Source organism: Schistocerca serialis, chromosome 10, assembly GCF_023864345.2.
Source record: "Schistocerca serialis cubense isolate TAMUIC-IGC-003099 chromosome 10, iqSchSeri2.2, whole genome shotgun sequence".
Lineage (NCBI taxonomy): Eukaryota > Metazoa > Arthropoda > Insecta > Orthoptera > Acrididae > Schistocerca > Schistocerca serialis.
In genome coordinates, this window is record NC_064647.1 from 168,475,636 (window position 1) to 168,492,156 (window position 16,521).

General features: G+C 37.3%; 2 protein-coding genes across 3 annotated transcripts in view; one reads left to right on the forward strand and one right to left on the reverse strand.

Annotated features, from left to right (window-relative positions):
• LOC126425112 (fumarate hydratase, mitochondrial-like) overlaps positions 1-5,653 on the reverse strand; it is an 87,420-nt gene extending 81,767 nt beyond the window's left edge. The window contains exon 1 of the mRNA XM_050088041.1: positions 5,365-5,653. Coding sequence (XP_049943998.1) covers positions 5,365-5,487 — 123 coding nt within the window. The 5' untranslated portion in view covers positions 5,488-5,653. The remainder of the gene's footprint in view (positions 1-5,364) is intronic.
• Positions 5,654-5,996: 343 nt separating this feature from the next.
• Positions 5,997-16,521, forward strand: part of LOC126425114 (acyl-CoA:lysophosphatidylglycerol acyltransferase 1-like) — an 88,085-nt gene continuing 77,560 nt past the window's right edge. Inside the window, exons 1-3 of one of the 2 annotated variants that reach the window (XM_050088044.1) lie at positions 5,997-6,217; positions 6,889-7,060; positions 10,738-10,946. In XM_050088044.1, coding sequence (XP_049944001.1) covers positions 7,014-7,060; positions 10,738-10,946 — 256 coding nt within the window. In that variant the 5' untranslated portion in view covers positions 5,997-6,217; positions 6,889-7,013. Of the gene's footprint in view, positions 6,218-6,308; positions 6,424-6,888; positions 7,061-10,737; positions 10,947-16,521 lie in introns of those variants that run through there. The other variant, XM_050088045.1, reaches the window with a different exon arrangement.

The window sequence follows — 16,521 nt, forward strand, 5'->3', positions numbered from 1 at the left end:
GTTGTTGGTTCAGTGTTATTTATCGCAGGTGTAGGTGTTTGATGTTTTGGTTTCGCCTCTTGTGGTTGATTTAAGGAACTTACGGGAAGTATCCGATTCCAATGTTTTAGTTGTAGATGCATTTTGGTATCGTGAGCTGTTGTTGACCTATACAGGTCAAGGGTAGTGTCCAATTCCTATGTATGTCGTCGTAGGTTTTGGGATAGTCAGTTGTAACTGACCTATATAGTGTTTTAATTTATGCAGATTATGCAAATTATCACAGCTAAATGACAAGTAACATGAATTTAAGGGATAAAATAAACTTTTGCTCTATTTGCACAACACATATTAATACATTTGCATTATTTTCCATAGGAGCAGAAATAGGTCTACAATTTTCCATACTGAACTTTTCTAAGATTTTCCTTGTGTACAGAGGTTGATCAAGCCATAATTATTCTCTGATGGCACTTCTTAGAATCTTCAAGCCTAAGTATTGATTAATTTCCTCTAAATCATGCATATTAAATTCTGACTGTAACTGTTTATTTTTTAAAAAAAAGTCCAGCTGGCTTTCACTATTGGTTAAAATAAATTACTGCAAGAGCTAAAAGGTATCTTAATGATGAATACTTCACCACTAATGAGAAAGTTTCATTGTAATCTATTCCTTCTTTCTGGGAATATCCTTTAACTGCCAATCTGGCTTTGAATTTTGGTATTGCACTCTCAGGATTTTTAATATTAAACACCCATCTTGTTCTTAGTGGCTCTTTATTTTCAGACATGTCAACCCATTCATATGTATCATTGTCCACAAAAGATTGCAGCTCCTTTTCAATAGCTTTTTTCCAATCTTGAGTATTTGAACTTGCTAAAGCTTCATCAACTGTGATTGGTTCATTGATTGATTGGGCAGCAGACATTTCATACTCTCGATATTCTTTTGGTTTTGCTATACGTGAAGACTGCCTTAAACTGACTTCCTCTGTTGATTCTACTTTCTCAATTTGATTCTCAGGTAGCACATCAGCTTCCTCTTTATTCTCATATTCCTCCGATTCAGTTTCCAGTTCTGTTTCAGCACCATCACACATTATGCTTGGTTGCATTACTGTATCATTTTGACTACTTTATTTTAGGTCTATAATCCTCTAAAAATACTACATCTCTACTACTTATTATCTTCTTATTCACAGGATTACAAAATCTGTAGCCTTTTGAATCCTCACAGTAGCCAACAAAAATATATTTGAGATTTTGTACCCCATTTTTCTCTTAATGGTTTTGGAATCTGAACCATGGCTTCACATCCAAAGATTTACATGCTTTAGATCCAGTTTCTTCCCAGTCCATACTTAATAAGGTGTCTTATGTTTCACAGCTTTGGTAGGTGATCTGTTAATTAAATACACTGCTGTCGACACAGCCTCTGCCCGAAAACACTTAGGTAGCTCAACATTGCTTAATATACTTCTTGCCTTTTCTACAATGGTTCTGTTGCCTCGTTCTGCAACTCCATTCTTAGGACTGTATCGAATGGTAGTCTGATGCCTAATACCCATTCCATTCAACTGTTCCTTAAATCATCTGTTTACATATTCTGATCCATTGTCTGATCTAATAATTTTAATTTTCTTCCCAGTCTGTCTTTCGACCATTTTGCAATAAACAACAAATACATCATTCACTTGCTCCTTATAAAATAAATGTACATGTATCTAGAAAAATTATCTATGAATGTCAGGAAACAGAAGCTACGTCCTAGGGATTTATTCTCCATAGGTCCACAGAGGTCCGAGTGTACGAGTTGCAAGACTTCAGTAGATCTGCTATGACTCAATTTAAATGGCAATCTAGCCTGCTTCCCTTGCAAACACACCTCACATTGGACATTATTCATTCCACAATTTTCCAACCAAGTTGCCATATTCTTCAGTAAAGTCATATTTTTCTTATTCAAATGTCCGAGTCTCCTGTGTCACAAGAAATCTTTTAAAAGAATATTCCTCAGATGATTGGAGATTCACATATTCATCCACACTTTTACACTTATTCAAAACCTCAGCTCACAAAGTAATCCTACTTTTCTGATTAAACCGCCATCTTCAAATGCGTTTTTCAGTTTGTCCCATACATCCTTTGCTGATGTAGCCATTTCTATGTGAACATAATTCACTGGATCAATCAAAAGGCTTAGTTTTGATTTCGTCTTCCGATCCTTAGTAGCAAAACTTGATTCTGTAGGCTCCAATTTATCGTTTACGACATCCCATGAGTCATCCAAGTGCAAATACGCCTCAACAGCAAATTTCCAGGTCGCGTAATTTTCACACCCTACAAGCCGATCTATCTGCGGTATCTGTGTTGTACTCATTTTACAGTTATTTTTCTTCTTCATATAGTGTACACAATCCTACTTTATACAAACTTCTGCGCACCTTTTGTGCAAATACATGTCACCTTAAAGCTTATTATTTCACTTTAATCCAGTAACTGGGCCTATAACCTGTTGCAGTTCATGTAGATTAATGCAGCTAAATGACAAGTAACAACTATTTAAGGGGCAAAATAAACTTATGCTTTATTTTCACAATACATATTAATACATTTGGCTATGCAAATATATTAAGTTGCTCATCAACGAACACGGAATTTGCATATTCAACAGTCTAATGCAGTCTGTACATCATATCTTGTGCACCACAATGCATGCTGGAAAGTGTTTGTTCACATATCACGATTCCTATGTATGTTGTCATAGGTTTCTGTATCGTCAGTTTTAACTGACCTATATGGGTCATGAGAAGTGTCCGATTCCCATGTGACGTAGCTCAACATGTTTTGGTCAGTAGTTGTTGACTTACATAGGTCAAGGGAAGTGTCCGATTCCAGTTTTTGTTGTTGGTTTTGTGGTATCGATTGTTGCGGTCTGATTATAATTTTTGGGTGTTGCTGGTTTTTATTTTGTGGTACCGACAACTGCACCTGAGCTATGTATGTGAAGGGAAGTGACCGATTCCTGTGGATATTGTGAGTGTAGTGGAATGTGGGAATTTTGTGTTGTTTTTATGTCGTCATTTTGAGCAGTTTGGGGTCCTGGTGTGTGTCTTTGTGTGTTTATATTTAGTTTGTCCCCACCCAAAAACCCCTAATTTCCAAAGCTGATCCCATTAGTTTGATTATATTTTTGGAGGGAGTTGTGTTTGTTGCTTTTATATATATTTTCGTGTTTGTTGCCATGTTTATGTAATGACATCGTAGGCACCATATATGAGGCATTGAGAGTGGTCGTTTTCGCCATACTGGTGATATCATGAATCAAAGCATACTGGTGGAATCTTACACTTCTGTAATCACTACTCCTCTTAGCAATGATAAGAAACTGCAAGAAAGTTTTACGTACAATATGTGTAGTGATGCAGTATCATACTTGTGGGCTACTATATTATAGCTGCTGATATGAGTTTGGAATGTGTACACATAGGCTTTGTATACAGAAACCTATGAAGGTATGGCATCGAGGGGTAATTATATGACAAAAATGTGATTCTCGCTATAATTCTGGTACCTGTTCTTTTTTAATAAGCATGTTTTCTGTGAGATTCCCACATAACCAAACATCTGGACAAAATTTCACACTGTTGCCTCATACAGGATCCTACAGAAAATTGAAACAGGGCCTGGAAATTACCCCACAGAATGGGATAAATCTTATTCAAGGGGTCATTTCCAGGCAGCTGGTTCCTGCATTGTTTAAAGGACTATTATGAGTACAAACTGGAATAATAGCAAGACAAACTGTGTTCTGGTGAACACTATATTGGCATACTTATTAGATAATTATGAATTAACTGGCATTAAAAGATGTGGACCTTTAAAACATAAATAGTATTTCAGAACAATGTATGTTTCAAAACTCTGTAGAGCTCTCTGTTATATTTATGACAGTGCTGTAGAGTTGTTTCACATCATCAATGGCTCGAACATGAGAGGGGTACATTGAATGTCACGGCTAACACAGAAAACAAGGGTTCTGCAACAAATTTTACATTTACTATCTATAGCCATCAATATCTATGCTTTCGTAACTTCTTAAACAATCCCACATCAACTTCTGATAATTTTTTTTGTTTTGGATGGAATTATGCAGAAACTGGTCTTCTCAAACTGTGTAGGCCTACATTCTGATCATCTTTTACACCGAGTCACTCCATTTTGTCTTTTAGGAAATAATAAATTATGTAAATTGTGAATGGATCATTTGTGACATTTCTTCTTGTATGGGCCCTATTTTCTTCACTGTCAAATCATATCATTTGTTAAAGTTTTGCCATTGGTCATTTCCTGGTCTGTTGCTAGTAAAAAAAGTAAAAATGTTATTTTCAGGCACATATTTACACAATGCCTTTCACTTCTTTTGTTAGTTCGAATTCTCATTTCATCATACATTTCATTTTCTAGAATGGGCTAACTGTGTTCCTTCCAGTTGTGTCACCTCCTTGTCCTTTAATATAAAGAAATAACAAGCCCTTCTGCAGGCAACATTTCTGAGGCTTACTACAGGATTGTCATTTACTTCTTCAGTCATTCTTAGTAGCTTATTTTCTGAGTGGATTTAGGCCTACCTTTCTGCAGTATGTTCATGGACTTTAGAACAAAGACTGATACTTTGTGCTGAAAATAAATCAAGCTTATTTTATAAGGCCACTCACATAATAATCTGTCTGAAAAACATTACAACCCGAGTTTTTCAATATTTCTCTGCTATGTCTAGAAATTTTATTTTTTGTTTGATGCTTGCTAATAATTCTGTAGAAAATTTTGGTGCTGCTGATGCAACTGACAATTATGCTAGCATACCCCATTCATGTCGACAATTTTGTAACACAGTCACTACAACACGAATTAGTCTTGAACGCTGTTAAAAATTTTGTATTGTATACATATTCAGCTGTACAGTTCAGTGGTACACTGGAAGCATATATCCATTTCCACAAATGAATTACACTAAATTTCTTCTTGATGACAGTCATCTCTCTAAAGTTAATACAAACGATCTAGATGGAAAAACTAGATGTGTAGCATCTATGCCCAAGTGACTTGGGAGACGCACTTTCATTTATCGTAACTTTTGAGCAATAGTTATTGACACAGAAACAAAATTTTCCGTTTCGCGAATTCATTAATTTGTTGCTAACGTAATGACACTGCTTTGCTCCTTTTTGCCTCACAATAACAGAGTCGCACCCAGCGAAATTCAGTGAGTCCGGCTGCCATATTACAAAGTTTTAGTTCACACGATTCAGCTCTATAACCGAATTTATTTATTAAGGCAATTAAAAATAGTTTAATTAACACTCTAGCGGAATAAATACTTACCATTCTGACACAACCGATGAGGAGGACCCTGTTCCAATCCTGCACACCAATCTCGTGCAGATGCTCCCTCGCAACCGCTGCCCTGCGACATAGACGCGACAGATAACTGATTCTCGTTGCCATAGTTGGATTAAATTGTGTTTAACGCTGATGTGAGGAAGGACAAAGATATTCCGAGGTCAGCAGGTCACCAGCAGCAGACAGCCTTAACCGGTTTGTTGCCAGTGTTCGGCGATAGAGGGCAGTTGAAACACACGGCGTCCAAAGATGTGGAGCACTGTACTCTGTAGACTTTCCAGTGTGGCGTACCAAAGGGGGAAACTCTCTGAAGGGAATGAAAGATGTGAATGAATAACGTAAACAGATTAAAGACAACTAAATACAAAAATACATTTATTTGTCATCGTTCATTCGCGTACTGGGCGATTAAACCAAGTGCCACTTTCCTTGTCCCTGGCACATTCATATATTATGGAATTCAGCACCAGCCTTTTCTGTCTAATCACAAATTACACTGTGTATTTGAAATTTATTTATATGTAGAAAAATTCGAGTCCGTCAGCGTAATATAACAAAACTATAATGTTATGGCCAGCTTACTGGGAATGCCTCCCTTTAGAAATGTGTTATTCAATTGTTCTTCCTTTTCCTGTGACGTTTGTTACGAGATCGGAATTGCAATGAGAAAAATAACAACTTGATCTGAAGTCAGAGTTATCAAGAAGGAAACAAAACATAAGATTAACGTAAACATATCAAATAAAGGCTAATAATGAGTGACAGAGCTCTGCTGAAAAGACAAGGTGGTTTCTGGTACTCACCTATAGGACTGGCATAGCGTTGCCGAGATAAGGTATGTACTGTTAAATCAAGTTCTTTAAATGTGAGTGCCACAGCGATAAGCCGTCTTATCAGCCGAAGAATAGATGTAAATTTTTTCATCCCATCGGTCCCCCCTCCCCCAGCAGCGCGAGATAATACGCACGCTCATGTGTTACATGCTACAGTGTGTGTTCGCGGTCAGTTGACGGTTTCTAAAATATCGGCGACATTTTGCAGGTATGAAAGACAAGTTACTTCTGTACATATTCGAGTGTGTATAAATACGACAGCCGTGTTCTAAAGCAGTGTACAGATCGAAGTGAAGGAAAAAGGGAACGTGATTTTCAATGCAACGCTGTAACTCGTGTGTCGGCTTTTGGGCATGACTGATGCGTTAGATTACGTGTATTATATCTATTGGCTCCATGCTTGATACAGATCAATTTTGATTCACTGCTCAGAAGAGTTTGCGATCGCATGGAAATTTAATTTGACACCCATGTATAACATGTTACATTTTAATTTTGCCAGACCGGCTAGGAACTTGTGAGAAGCACATGTCTGTTTGAAGCAACAATTCGAAATTATACATTATATTAATTGAAATATGATGATAGACATCCTCAGTCTGTGATGTATATAGTGCAAGATTTGCATTAAATCAAAAAACACCAGTGACAATGATAAATTATTTATTCACAGGTTGCAGTCAAGGTGCCATGGCTTCTAAAAGCTCTCATCATTACAGAAGCCTCCTTTATTGACATGCGAATGACAGGAACGTGAACTTTAGTGTTTTGTCTTGGTTGACAGTAGCTGACTTTAGTATGTTTATTGAGAGATTTAAGCAAGTACTTGAAATGGAGAACTTAAGGTAAGATAATATTACTTGTGTATGCCTCTTGCAGCACTGGATATGTTGATACATATTATTTGTTTAAACATGTTCCATAAGTAAATTTTCATTGCTTGAAAATGTAGGTATATAGAGCAAGTAGTGAGGACAGGGTAATACAAATGCCAGAAATGTTAAATGAATAACTGAACTTTTGACTTGTGCATTCCAGCTGTACACCTATTTAGTTTAGTAGAGGCCTAATAATTTATTTGTACATGAATGATATTGCAGTGATATAGATTGTCAGCTTAATCCAAGGAAAATGTGAGTCATTCAAACAAATATGTACAAATAGACATGTTTAATGAGAAGAGGAAAGGTAGTGGCGAATGTGACATTTTTTAAATGCTCGGCATTAATGATAAAAATAGGTAATTACATTGTGTAACACGTGGATTTCATGATAGACATATCTAAGAAATGAACTTCCTCTATTACAGTGTTTTCTGAATGAATGGAATAGCAATTCAAAATGTAGTTCAGTTAATATTAAAGGTCGTACTTACTGTAACACATATTGATTGAAGGATTTGAGCTAACAATCACTTATTATGGGTCTTCTTAAATGCAGTTCAAGAGTTTTCAGTGTGTTTTCGCTCATTTTAGTTATCAGTAGGCTTTATGTATTATAATTAATTGATAATATGTAAAGTTGTGTGAGGGGGTGTTCAACATTCCGGTACAAAGTATTCATTGTAATAGGAAAAACATTGATAGTTTGCAGCTACACTTTGAAACTACTCTTTCAGTAAGTAAACCGTATGTCTTGTAATAGGCCTAACTCAAAGTCCATGATCTCACATATTAAGTTTTGACAGAGTTAAATAATTGACACTATTGTGTTATAGTGCACTGTGACCTTACCATGGCTTTTGGTTGTCTGCACTGTAATCTTATAGCCTACTTAGGAATGTAAAATGCTATGACATTAATGGCAACTTACATGCCTTAATGCATTCCTATCTCACTTCCTGAATAAATTTACTGTGGGAAGGCACAAGCTGATAGGACATGTATTAAGGTATTGAAGAATAGCTTCCATGGCTCTGAGTGAAGGAAACTGTAGAAGGACAAAAATTTGAGGGCAAGCAGAAATTGGAATATTTGTGACAAATAATTGAGGGTGTTAAATGGAAGTGCTACTCTGAGAGGGAGAGGTTTGCACAGGAGAAGAAGAAGAAGAAGACAGATGACCAATAAAATTATATCATCATAAACAAAATTATTTACATCCTGGACTCTGCTAAGTTAATGAAGTAAGCAGAATTCTGAAGTGGCTTTATCACAATACACCTTAAACTAGAAATCATTTTTGATTGACAACTAATCCTCCTTTCTAGTCCTATATCTCAAAAGTAATTTAATATTGTATGTTTATAAAAGAGATAGTAACAGCATTTCAACAGCTTTGTTCCTTCATTCATATTTCAAACTATTTATTACCCTGGCAGCCAGACAGTGGTCATGTATGTGTGAGCTGTGTATGTGTGCGTGTTTGTTGTGTGTTTTGGAAGATTACCTTCTGACCAAAAGCGTGCATGTTTAGTAGTCTCTTTTTGTTGTGCCTGTCTGTGACTCACCATCTCTGCTGTAAGGTGAATAGCAATCTATCCTTTTCATAATACTGTCTTATTCCATTCTGGATTTTTAGGTTTTTTGTTGTTTTATTTATCGATTAGCAGTTTAAAGAAATTAGGGGAAGATCAAGAAAGAAATTGATTTTTCCCAGTGTAAAACGGTCTTTGTTGTTTTCTTCCTGTCAGAATTTTCTGTCCCTGCTCCCCTTTGTTCAGTCCACCTCCTTAAGTCCCTACCTTTTCGATATAAAAGAAATCTGGCACTAGAAATGTACTTTCAGCATCAGTATTTTTGCATACCCCCTCTTGTGGCAAATCATTGAGTGTCCAGGTTGGAATTTCAGCAGTGTTATGAAAGGATAGCTCACATCTCACCGCAAAGATGACATGGTGTGTTGCAGACAGGCACAACAAAAAGACTGCTTCCCATCAAGCTTTCAGCCAAAGCTTTCTCCAAAAAGTAAAACACATGCGCACACACGTACATTTACAGAAGGAAGCACACTCATGCACAAATGACCACTGTCTCTGGCCGATGTGTGCACGAAGTTTTCTTGCTTTTGTGGTTTTCGTTTCTGGAGAAGGCTTTGGCCGGAAGTTCAATGTGTAATAGTCCTTTTGTTTTCCTATCTGCAATTCGATGTATCTCTTTACAGTGAGTAGCAATCTATCCTGTCATAATAGTGTTAAATTATTAGTTGTGGTAGATTTGCTGTGCTCCTCTCATGCTCACACCTCCCACTGCATCCTGCATAACAAGATGGCGTAAGACAATCCTTGACAGTTCGCAGCACTGTTGCCAGCTTTCAACTGCAAAGCACTAACGGCTGCAGGCAAAAATGTTACACATCTACAGAGCTGTGACAACACTGAGCATTACCATAGAGACATTTACAAAATCATATTATGTTATTGGTTGAGGTAGGCCCACAAAGCTGCCATACTCATTCCACTACAGCTGTCAGAGATCAACTTATGCCAACCCAATTATAGAGATCCACTCACTAATCAAATCACTGCATAAGGAAAATGCAGCTGTGGTACAAAGATTAGTTGAGTTTCACCAATACGAACATTATCGTGTAAATGTTTTGCTAATAGACATTTTAGCACAGGTTTGTACAGGGGGACAATTACTGAACTATATGAAAAAAAAACATTAATTAGTTACATGCTACAGTGTGCACATACTTTATTCAATATATAAACATCACTACAGATATTCGGATTGAGGTCATGACATGTTCAACATGCATGCCATCATTGGCGATGATGTGGCGCAGACAAATAGCAAAATTCTGCATGGCCCACTGAAGTGTCGATGACCTCTGGCGAATGGCTGTTTTCAGCTCTGCGATGATTTTGGAGTTATTGCTGTACACTTTGTCTTTAATGTAGCTGCACAAATAGGAGTAGCATGTGTTCAGATCCGGAGAATAGGGTGGCCAATCAAGGGCCATGCTAGTGGTCTCTGGGTACCTCAGAGACAGAATGCGGTCCCCAGATTGCTCCTCCAGGATATCAAGCACTTTCCTGCTTTGTTGGAGTTGATCTGCATCTTGCATGAAGCACATCTTGTCAAAATCAGGATCACTTTGGATAGTGGGGATGAAGTCATCTTTCAAAACCTTCATGTTCTGTTCAGTAGTCACCAAGCGATCAAGGAATATTATTCTGTGACTGGACATTGCCACCACATAGTCACCTGTTGAGGGTGAAGAGACTTCTCAGTCATGAAATACGGTTTCTCAGTCCCCCAAATGTGCCAATTTTGCATATTGACAAAACACTCCAAATGAGAGAGGGGCTTCATCGCTAAACCAAACCATAGAGCACATACAAATTCCCATCATGCCCTGTGGTCAACCATGTAATTTGAACATCCTAACGCAAACCATTCAGAAGTTCTGACACTTTTATTTCATATAGTTCAATAATTGTCACCCTGTATGTATTGTTAACATTTCCAGTAAGTTATCATATGAAATGTAGCTTTAGAACTTCTGATTGTAAACTAGAACTAAAAGTTTTTTTACTGTGGAACAATGTTGAAATCTCTTTTAAACTTATTTACAGTAAAGTCGCAGCAGTTTGCAAGTCCTTGGTGCGGATCTTGTTCGTGCTACTGAACAATATATACTGCATACCAACATATGTTCTGTGGATGGTGCTGTTTGCACCCTTGAGGAAATGCAATCCGGATCTTTACTGGAAAATAGAAGGCCAATTTTTTCATGGGCTCCTTGCTATGGTTGCTATGTGGAGTTGGTCAGCAGGATATGATAGTAGGTGAAAATTCACTTTCCGTTGTGATTGTTATCATGAAATCTGTTGTTTGTTCATGGTGATACTGATGTTTTTGTGTTCAGACAGCTCACAAGGTGCTGTACCAGTATATACAGAAATTCATGCTAGCACGTTCAGGTGTGAGTCTAGTACTTTGTATCTTGCATTTGATGAAATAGTTGCCATTAAGAAAATTTTGAACTATATATTACAAATAAAATATGTATCTCACTTATAATACAGAGGTTGGACAGTTGTAATTAGTAACATGACTAGATTATGGGAGCAAGATCTAGGGGGCTCAAGAATATCTCTAGATTTTCAGTCAAAACTGGTTCTTTAAATTTCGTAAATAATGTTTCACAGTTTGCGCATACCTACAGTTGTTTTTTATTTGTGCTGCCTTTCTCTGTATGCATCCAATGTCCCCCGTTAGTCCTATTTTAGTGTGGGTCCCCCCACACTTCAGCAGTATTCTAGGATGAGTTTCTTAACAGTTTTGTAAGCAGTATGCTTTGTAAACAGATTGGATTTTGCTAATATTTACTTTTATTTGTTGTTTTGTATATAAAATACAAGTCTCATGGATATCTATTTATTGCAAATCACTCACTTAGTGAAAAATTTCAAATGCGTGGAAAAAATCACAGATGACTACTGGTAGAGTGGTAAAAGTCCTCGAATCAGTTTGCTGCATGATCCTTTAGTATATTCTAAGTTTGAATATGATGAATTTCTGTGATACAGGAAAGCTTCTGTCTTCAAATCAGCATGGATTTATAAAGCATCACTCATGCAGAACTCAACTTGCCCATTTGTTGCACAATTTCCTGATAATCACAAATAAAGGCCAGTCAGCAGACTCCATATTCCTATATTTCTGGAAAGAACTGGATGCAGTGCCCATTGCAAACTGTTAATAAAGGTCTGAGCATACAGAATAGGTTCCCAGGTACGTGAGTTGACTCTAAGACTTCTTAAGCAATAGAACCCAGTATGTTACCCTGGACACAAGTGTTCATCAGAGACTGTTAGGAGGGGCAAAGTGATGTGAAATGGTTGGTTGATTTGGGAGAAGGGACCAAACAGCTAGGACACTGGTCCCATTGGGTTAGGGAAAGGTGGGGAAGTAAATCTACCAAGCCCTTTCACATGAACCATCCCAGCATTTGCCTGAAGTGATTTAGGGAAATCACAGAAATCCGAAATCAGGATGGCCGGACGTGGGTTTGAACCATCGTCCTCCCGATGTAAGTCCAGTGTGCTAACCACTGCATGCACCTCATTCGGTGACTTTAAATGGAAGTAGCATGTAAGATAGGCTGTAGGGAAGGCAAATGGTCAACATCTGTTTATTGGAAGAATTCTAGGAAAGTGTTGCTCATCTGTGGAGGAGACACTGTACAGAAAGCTAATATGATCCGTTCTTGAGTACTGCTAGAATGTTTGGGATTCCCACCAAGTTCTATTGAAGCAAGACATCAGGACCCAGTCCAGAGGCATGCTGCTAGTTTTGTTACTGGTAGGTTAAGCCAACATGCATGTATTATGGAGATGCTTCAGGAACTAGGATGGGAATCTTTATAGCAAAGATGGTGTTAAGAAAATTTAGAGAATAGGCACTTGCGTCTGACCACAGAACAGTTCTGCTGTTGTCATTGTACATTTTGTCTAAGGATCTTGAAGACAAAATAAGGACTCATACGGAAATATATAGGCAGTTATTTTTTGCTTGGTCCATTTGCGAGTCGAACAGCAGAGCGAATGGGTGCTATTGGTATGAGGCACCACCTGCTGTGCAGCATATGGTGGCTTGTGCAATATGAGGTGTGATCAGAAAGTAACAGGAATTTTTGTGTTTCTTTGAAAATCTGTATTTATTGAACTACATCAACTTTGTCCACTTCAGAGTAATTCTCCTCAGATGTGATACACTTCTGCGAGTGAGCATGACATCTGGTGTAAATTCAATTAAGTCAGAGAAATGAAAATATCCTCTTGCATTGACAACATCAAATGTGTTAATTTTCTTTATAATTTCATCACATTTCCAATAGTGACCAGCACACTCCATTGCGCTGATTAAGTAAGAATTTCCAAAAACTGCATGTACTTCTCCAGCACTGAATTTACTGTCATATTCTACTTTGTACCAGTCTCCAGTTTCCACACTTTCTATAGTTTCTTCAGTATGATGATCTGCAGCAGCAAAATTCTTTGGAGACAGCAGATATGTTTGTAGCACTCCTTTCTTGTAGTGAAAGCAGTGAATGCTTTTTGTGTTTGATACTGATGGTGCTGAAGAAAATATTTAAGCCAGATTAAGTTTCACATTGATTCCTTGAATTGCATTAACAGACACATGAAAGACCTGCATAGTTGTGGTACTTGCAGCTACCTGAGCGAAAGTTGATGCATCACCTACTGTGAATTTTTGCTTTTTACTGCATTCCCCACTAGCCGTTCGGCAACTGCACCAATTCAATCTACGGCTCCTTTACCATGGGATGTAGCAAATAAGTTCCAATAAGTTTCCAAATTATGAAATGACTGAAATTGAGGTACAGCAGCAGTAATATATTTGTTTTTAAATTAGGAGGCAGGTCCATCTGACCAGATTGAAAGTACCTTCATATTATCCGGTATAGTTGACAGTACCTTGCTAATGTAACCAATTGCAGCACTCAAGCCATGGCTTTATCCAGACCATTAAGTGTCTTATACGGTGACAAATTCGCTTTACTAGGTTGTTGGTCTCACATCTTATGTTGCCAATGTTTTCTATCTATCTTCCTATTTTTAGCTCTTGTTTCTTCTAACAACAGTCCTTGCTTATGTTGACTCAACTGTAGAAACTTTTGTTTCTGCTTCTGCTGGCTTTTTTGAGCTTCTTCCAGACGCTTCTTCTCAAATTCTTCATATTTTCCTTCACACTCTAACTTTTCCCTTCTCCTACTCTGTCTTTCTGCTGCTACTAAGGGCATCCTCTTCTTCTAACCTTAAAATAATACAACTGTGACTCGGATTACGTGACTCAGGCTACATATTTAATTATCTCTGTTTACAATATTGGTTGAAAATGGAAAATTTTTAGTAATATACTTTTATACATTCACACTAAGAAGTAAATTACTGAACAAGATAAAGCTAATTCTAATATCTCTCTTGGTATAAAAATTACATTAAAGTGACTCGTGTTACATGAAAATTCATGCTATTGTATTATATTATTTATCCCAACCATTAATTTACCCACTTCAGTTTTTCACTCGTTCTGCAGTTCATTAGGGCATGTAACAGTAATATAAATAAAGATATGCTAATTCTTACCAGCCATTTAGTTGAAATGAAGGTCCAAAATCTCCAATAATTCACACTCTCATCACATGAAAACATTGGCATTATAAAAATGGCTTTGCCACAGGCATAGTTTTCTTAGGATTGCTTCATGCAAATGGCGCATATCTTCCATTTAATATTTCTTATTGACCATATGATTATAAGGCAGGAACTTATGATGCACTATCCCTTGTAATTGAAGAACACAGTGAGAAGAATGTTCGTATGTGATCAAACTTGTTGAATTTCATTTGATCTTGGCTCTTCAGGCAGTTTCATTTGGGATGATTGAGCCTTGGTTTCAACATCATATCCGTATACTCAAGTTTTGTTATCCGTTATAACCTTCTTTGGAAGTTCTGGATCATTGTCTACTTCATTCAGCAATTCCTAAGCAATGTCTGCATGACGTCACTTTTGATCGAAATTCAACACTTTCGTAACAAACCTGTGCTGCTATGTGTTTCACACCCAAAGCTTCCAAAAGAATGCTTGACATGAGCCAAAGGATATGTCAGCATCACCAGCTATATCTCTAATGGTGATTCGGCAATTTTCAAGAACCATTTTCTTTACTTCTTCCCCATTGTGGTGAAAATAGCCTCAGTAATGACCCATACCAGTGTTGGGCTGGTGCCTGCTTTCGTGTGGCATGATCAGCCCCAGTTGAACCGCTCTGTCAGGAGGGTAAATTTGGAGTTGGATCAGTTGCGGAGGGCGGCCACTCTGTCAGACATTGGATTGGTTCCTGTCGAGGCTATTGATAGGGGGATTTCACAAGGCATGGCCTACATCCCAATAGGAAAGGGAAGGGTAAACTGGCAGGGTTGTTAGCGAAATCCATAAGGTGGGACACTAGTACTCATGGATGTACCTCTTTTTTAGACCAATATCAGTGGCCAATGATAAGTTCAGGCAGGCAGGCAGGTGCTAAAGAGGTCCAAAACTCACAAAATTCTCACAACAGGAAAGTAAATAATAATGTTACCACATTTAACCAAAATATTGATGGATTAAAGAAAAAAGTAGATTCTCACAAAAGTAAAGTAAAAACTAATGTTACCATTTTTCACCAAAATATTCCGGGATTGAAGAACAAAGTAAATGAGCTTCTGGTTTGTTTAGATGACATTGAATCTGATAATGTAATATGCCTGTCTGAGCATCACATTGTGTCTGATATGGAAAAGGTAAATATCAGTGGTTATAAACTAGCTGCACATAAGAGTAGAGAGAATAAGGTGGGAGGAGAAGTTGCCATATATGTCAAGTTATCGCTGTGTAGAAAGCTTAGATACAAAAAAAGTTTTGTCTAGAGCAACATATAGAAGCATGTGCCTGTCAACTTAAACTGAAGGAGGGCTCTTTTATAATTGTAACAGTATATAGGTCCGCTTCAGGAAACTTTCATTTATTCCTGGAAAACTTGGATGCCTTGTTGTGCTATCTGTCAGATAGGGGAAAGCAAATTATTATTTGTGGGGACTTCAATGTTGATTCACTTAAAGAGTGTAATAGGGAGAATGATGTGGAAGGCTTGCTCGGTACTTTCAATTTGACATCTGTCATTAATTTTCCTACTCGGGTAGTAAAGGACAGGAGCACATTGATAGATAACACTTTTATAGACCAAGATAGGTTTAAAAACATTAATTCTTGTCATGTTGAGAATGGCCTTTCTGATCATGGTGCTCAGCTAGTTACAGTATGTGACATAGCTCCATTCAGTAATTCAAAACTACCCTCCAAAGTTGTGCGTTCAATTAATGACTCAACAATTAGGTGTTTCAGAGAAAATCTTCAGCAGTTAGACTGAGATGAGGTGTACAAGGAACCCGATGCTAATTTAAAATATAACTTATTTCATGATACATTTCTAAGAGAATTTGAAAACTGTTTCCCCCAAGAAAGTAGTTAAATGTAATTATAAGAAACCATGCGAAAAACCTTGGCTTACTAAAGGAATAAAAATATCTTGTAACCACAAAAGGGAACTGTATCTAACAACAAGAAAGAGTAATGACCCAGAAACAACTAAATATTATAAAAACTACTGTGCTACATTAAGAAAGGTTATTAAAAAGTCTAGAAGCATGTGCATCATGTCCGAGATTAATACCTCTGATAACAAAATCAAAACAATTTGGAATATTATTACAAGGGAGATCGGGCAACCAAGAGTACAGGATGATGGCATCACCATCAAAGAGAATGGAAGCTTGATAAACAACAAGC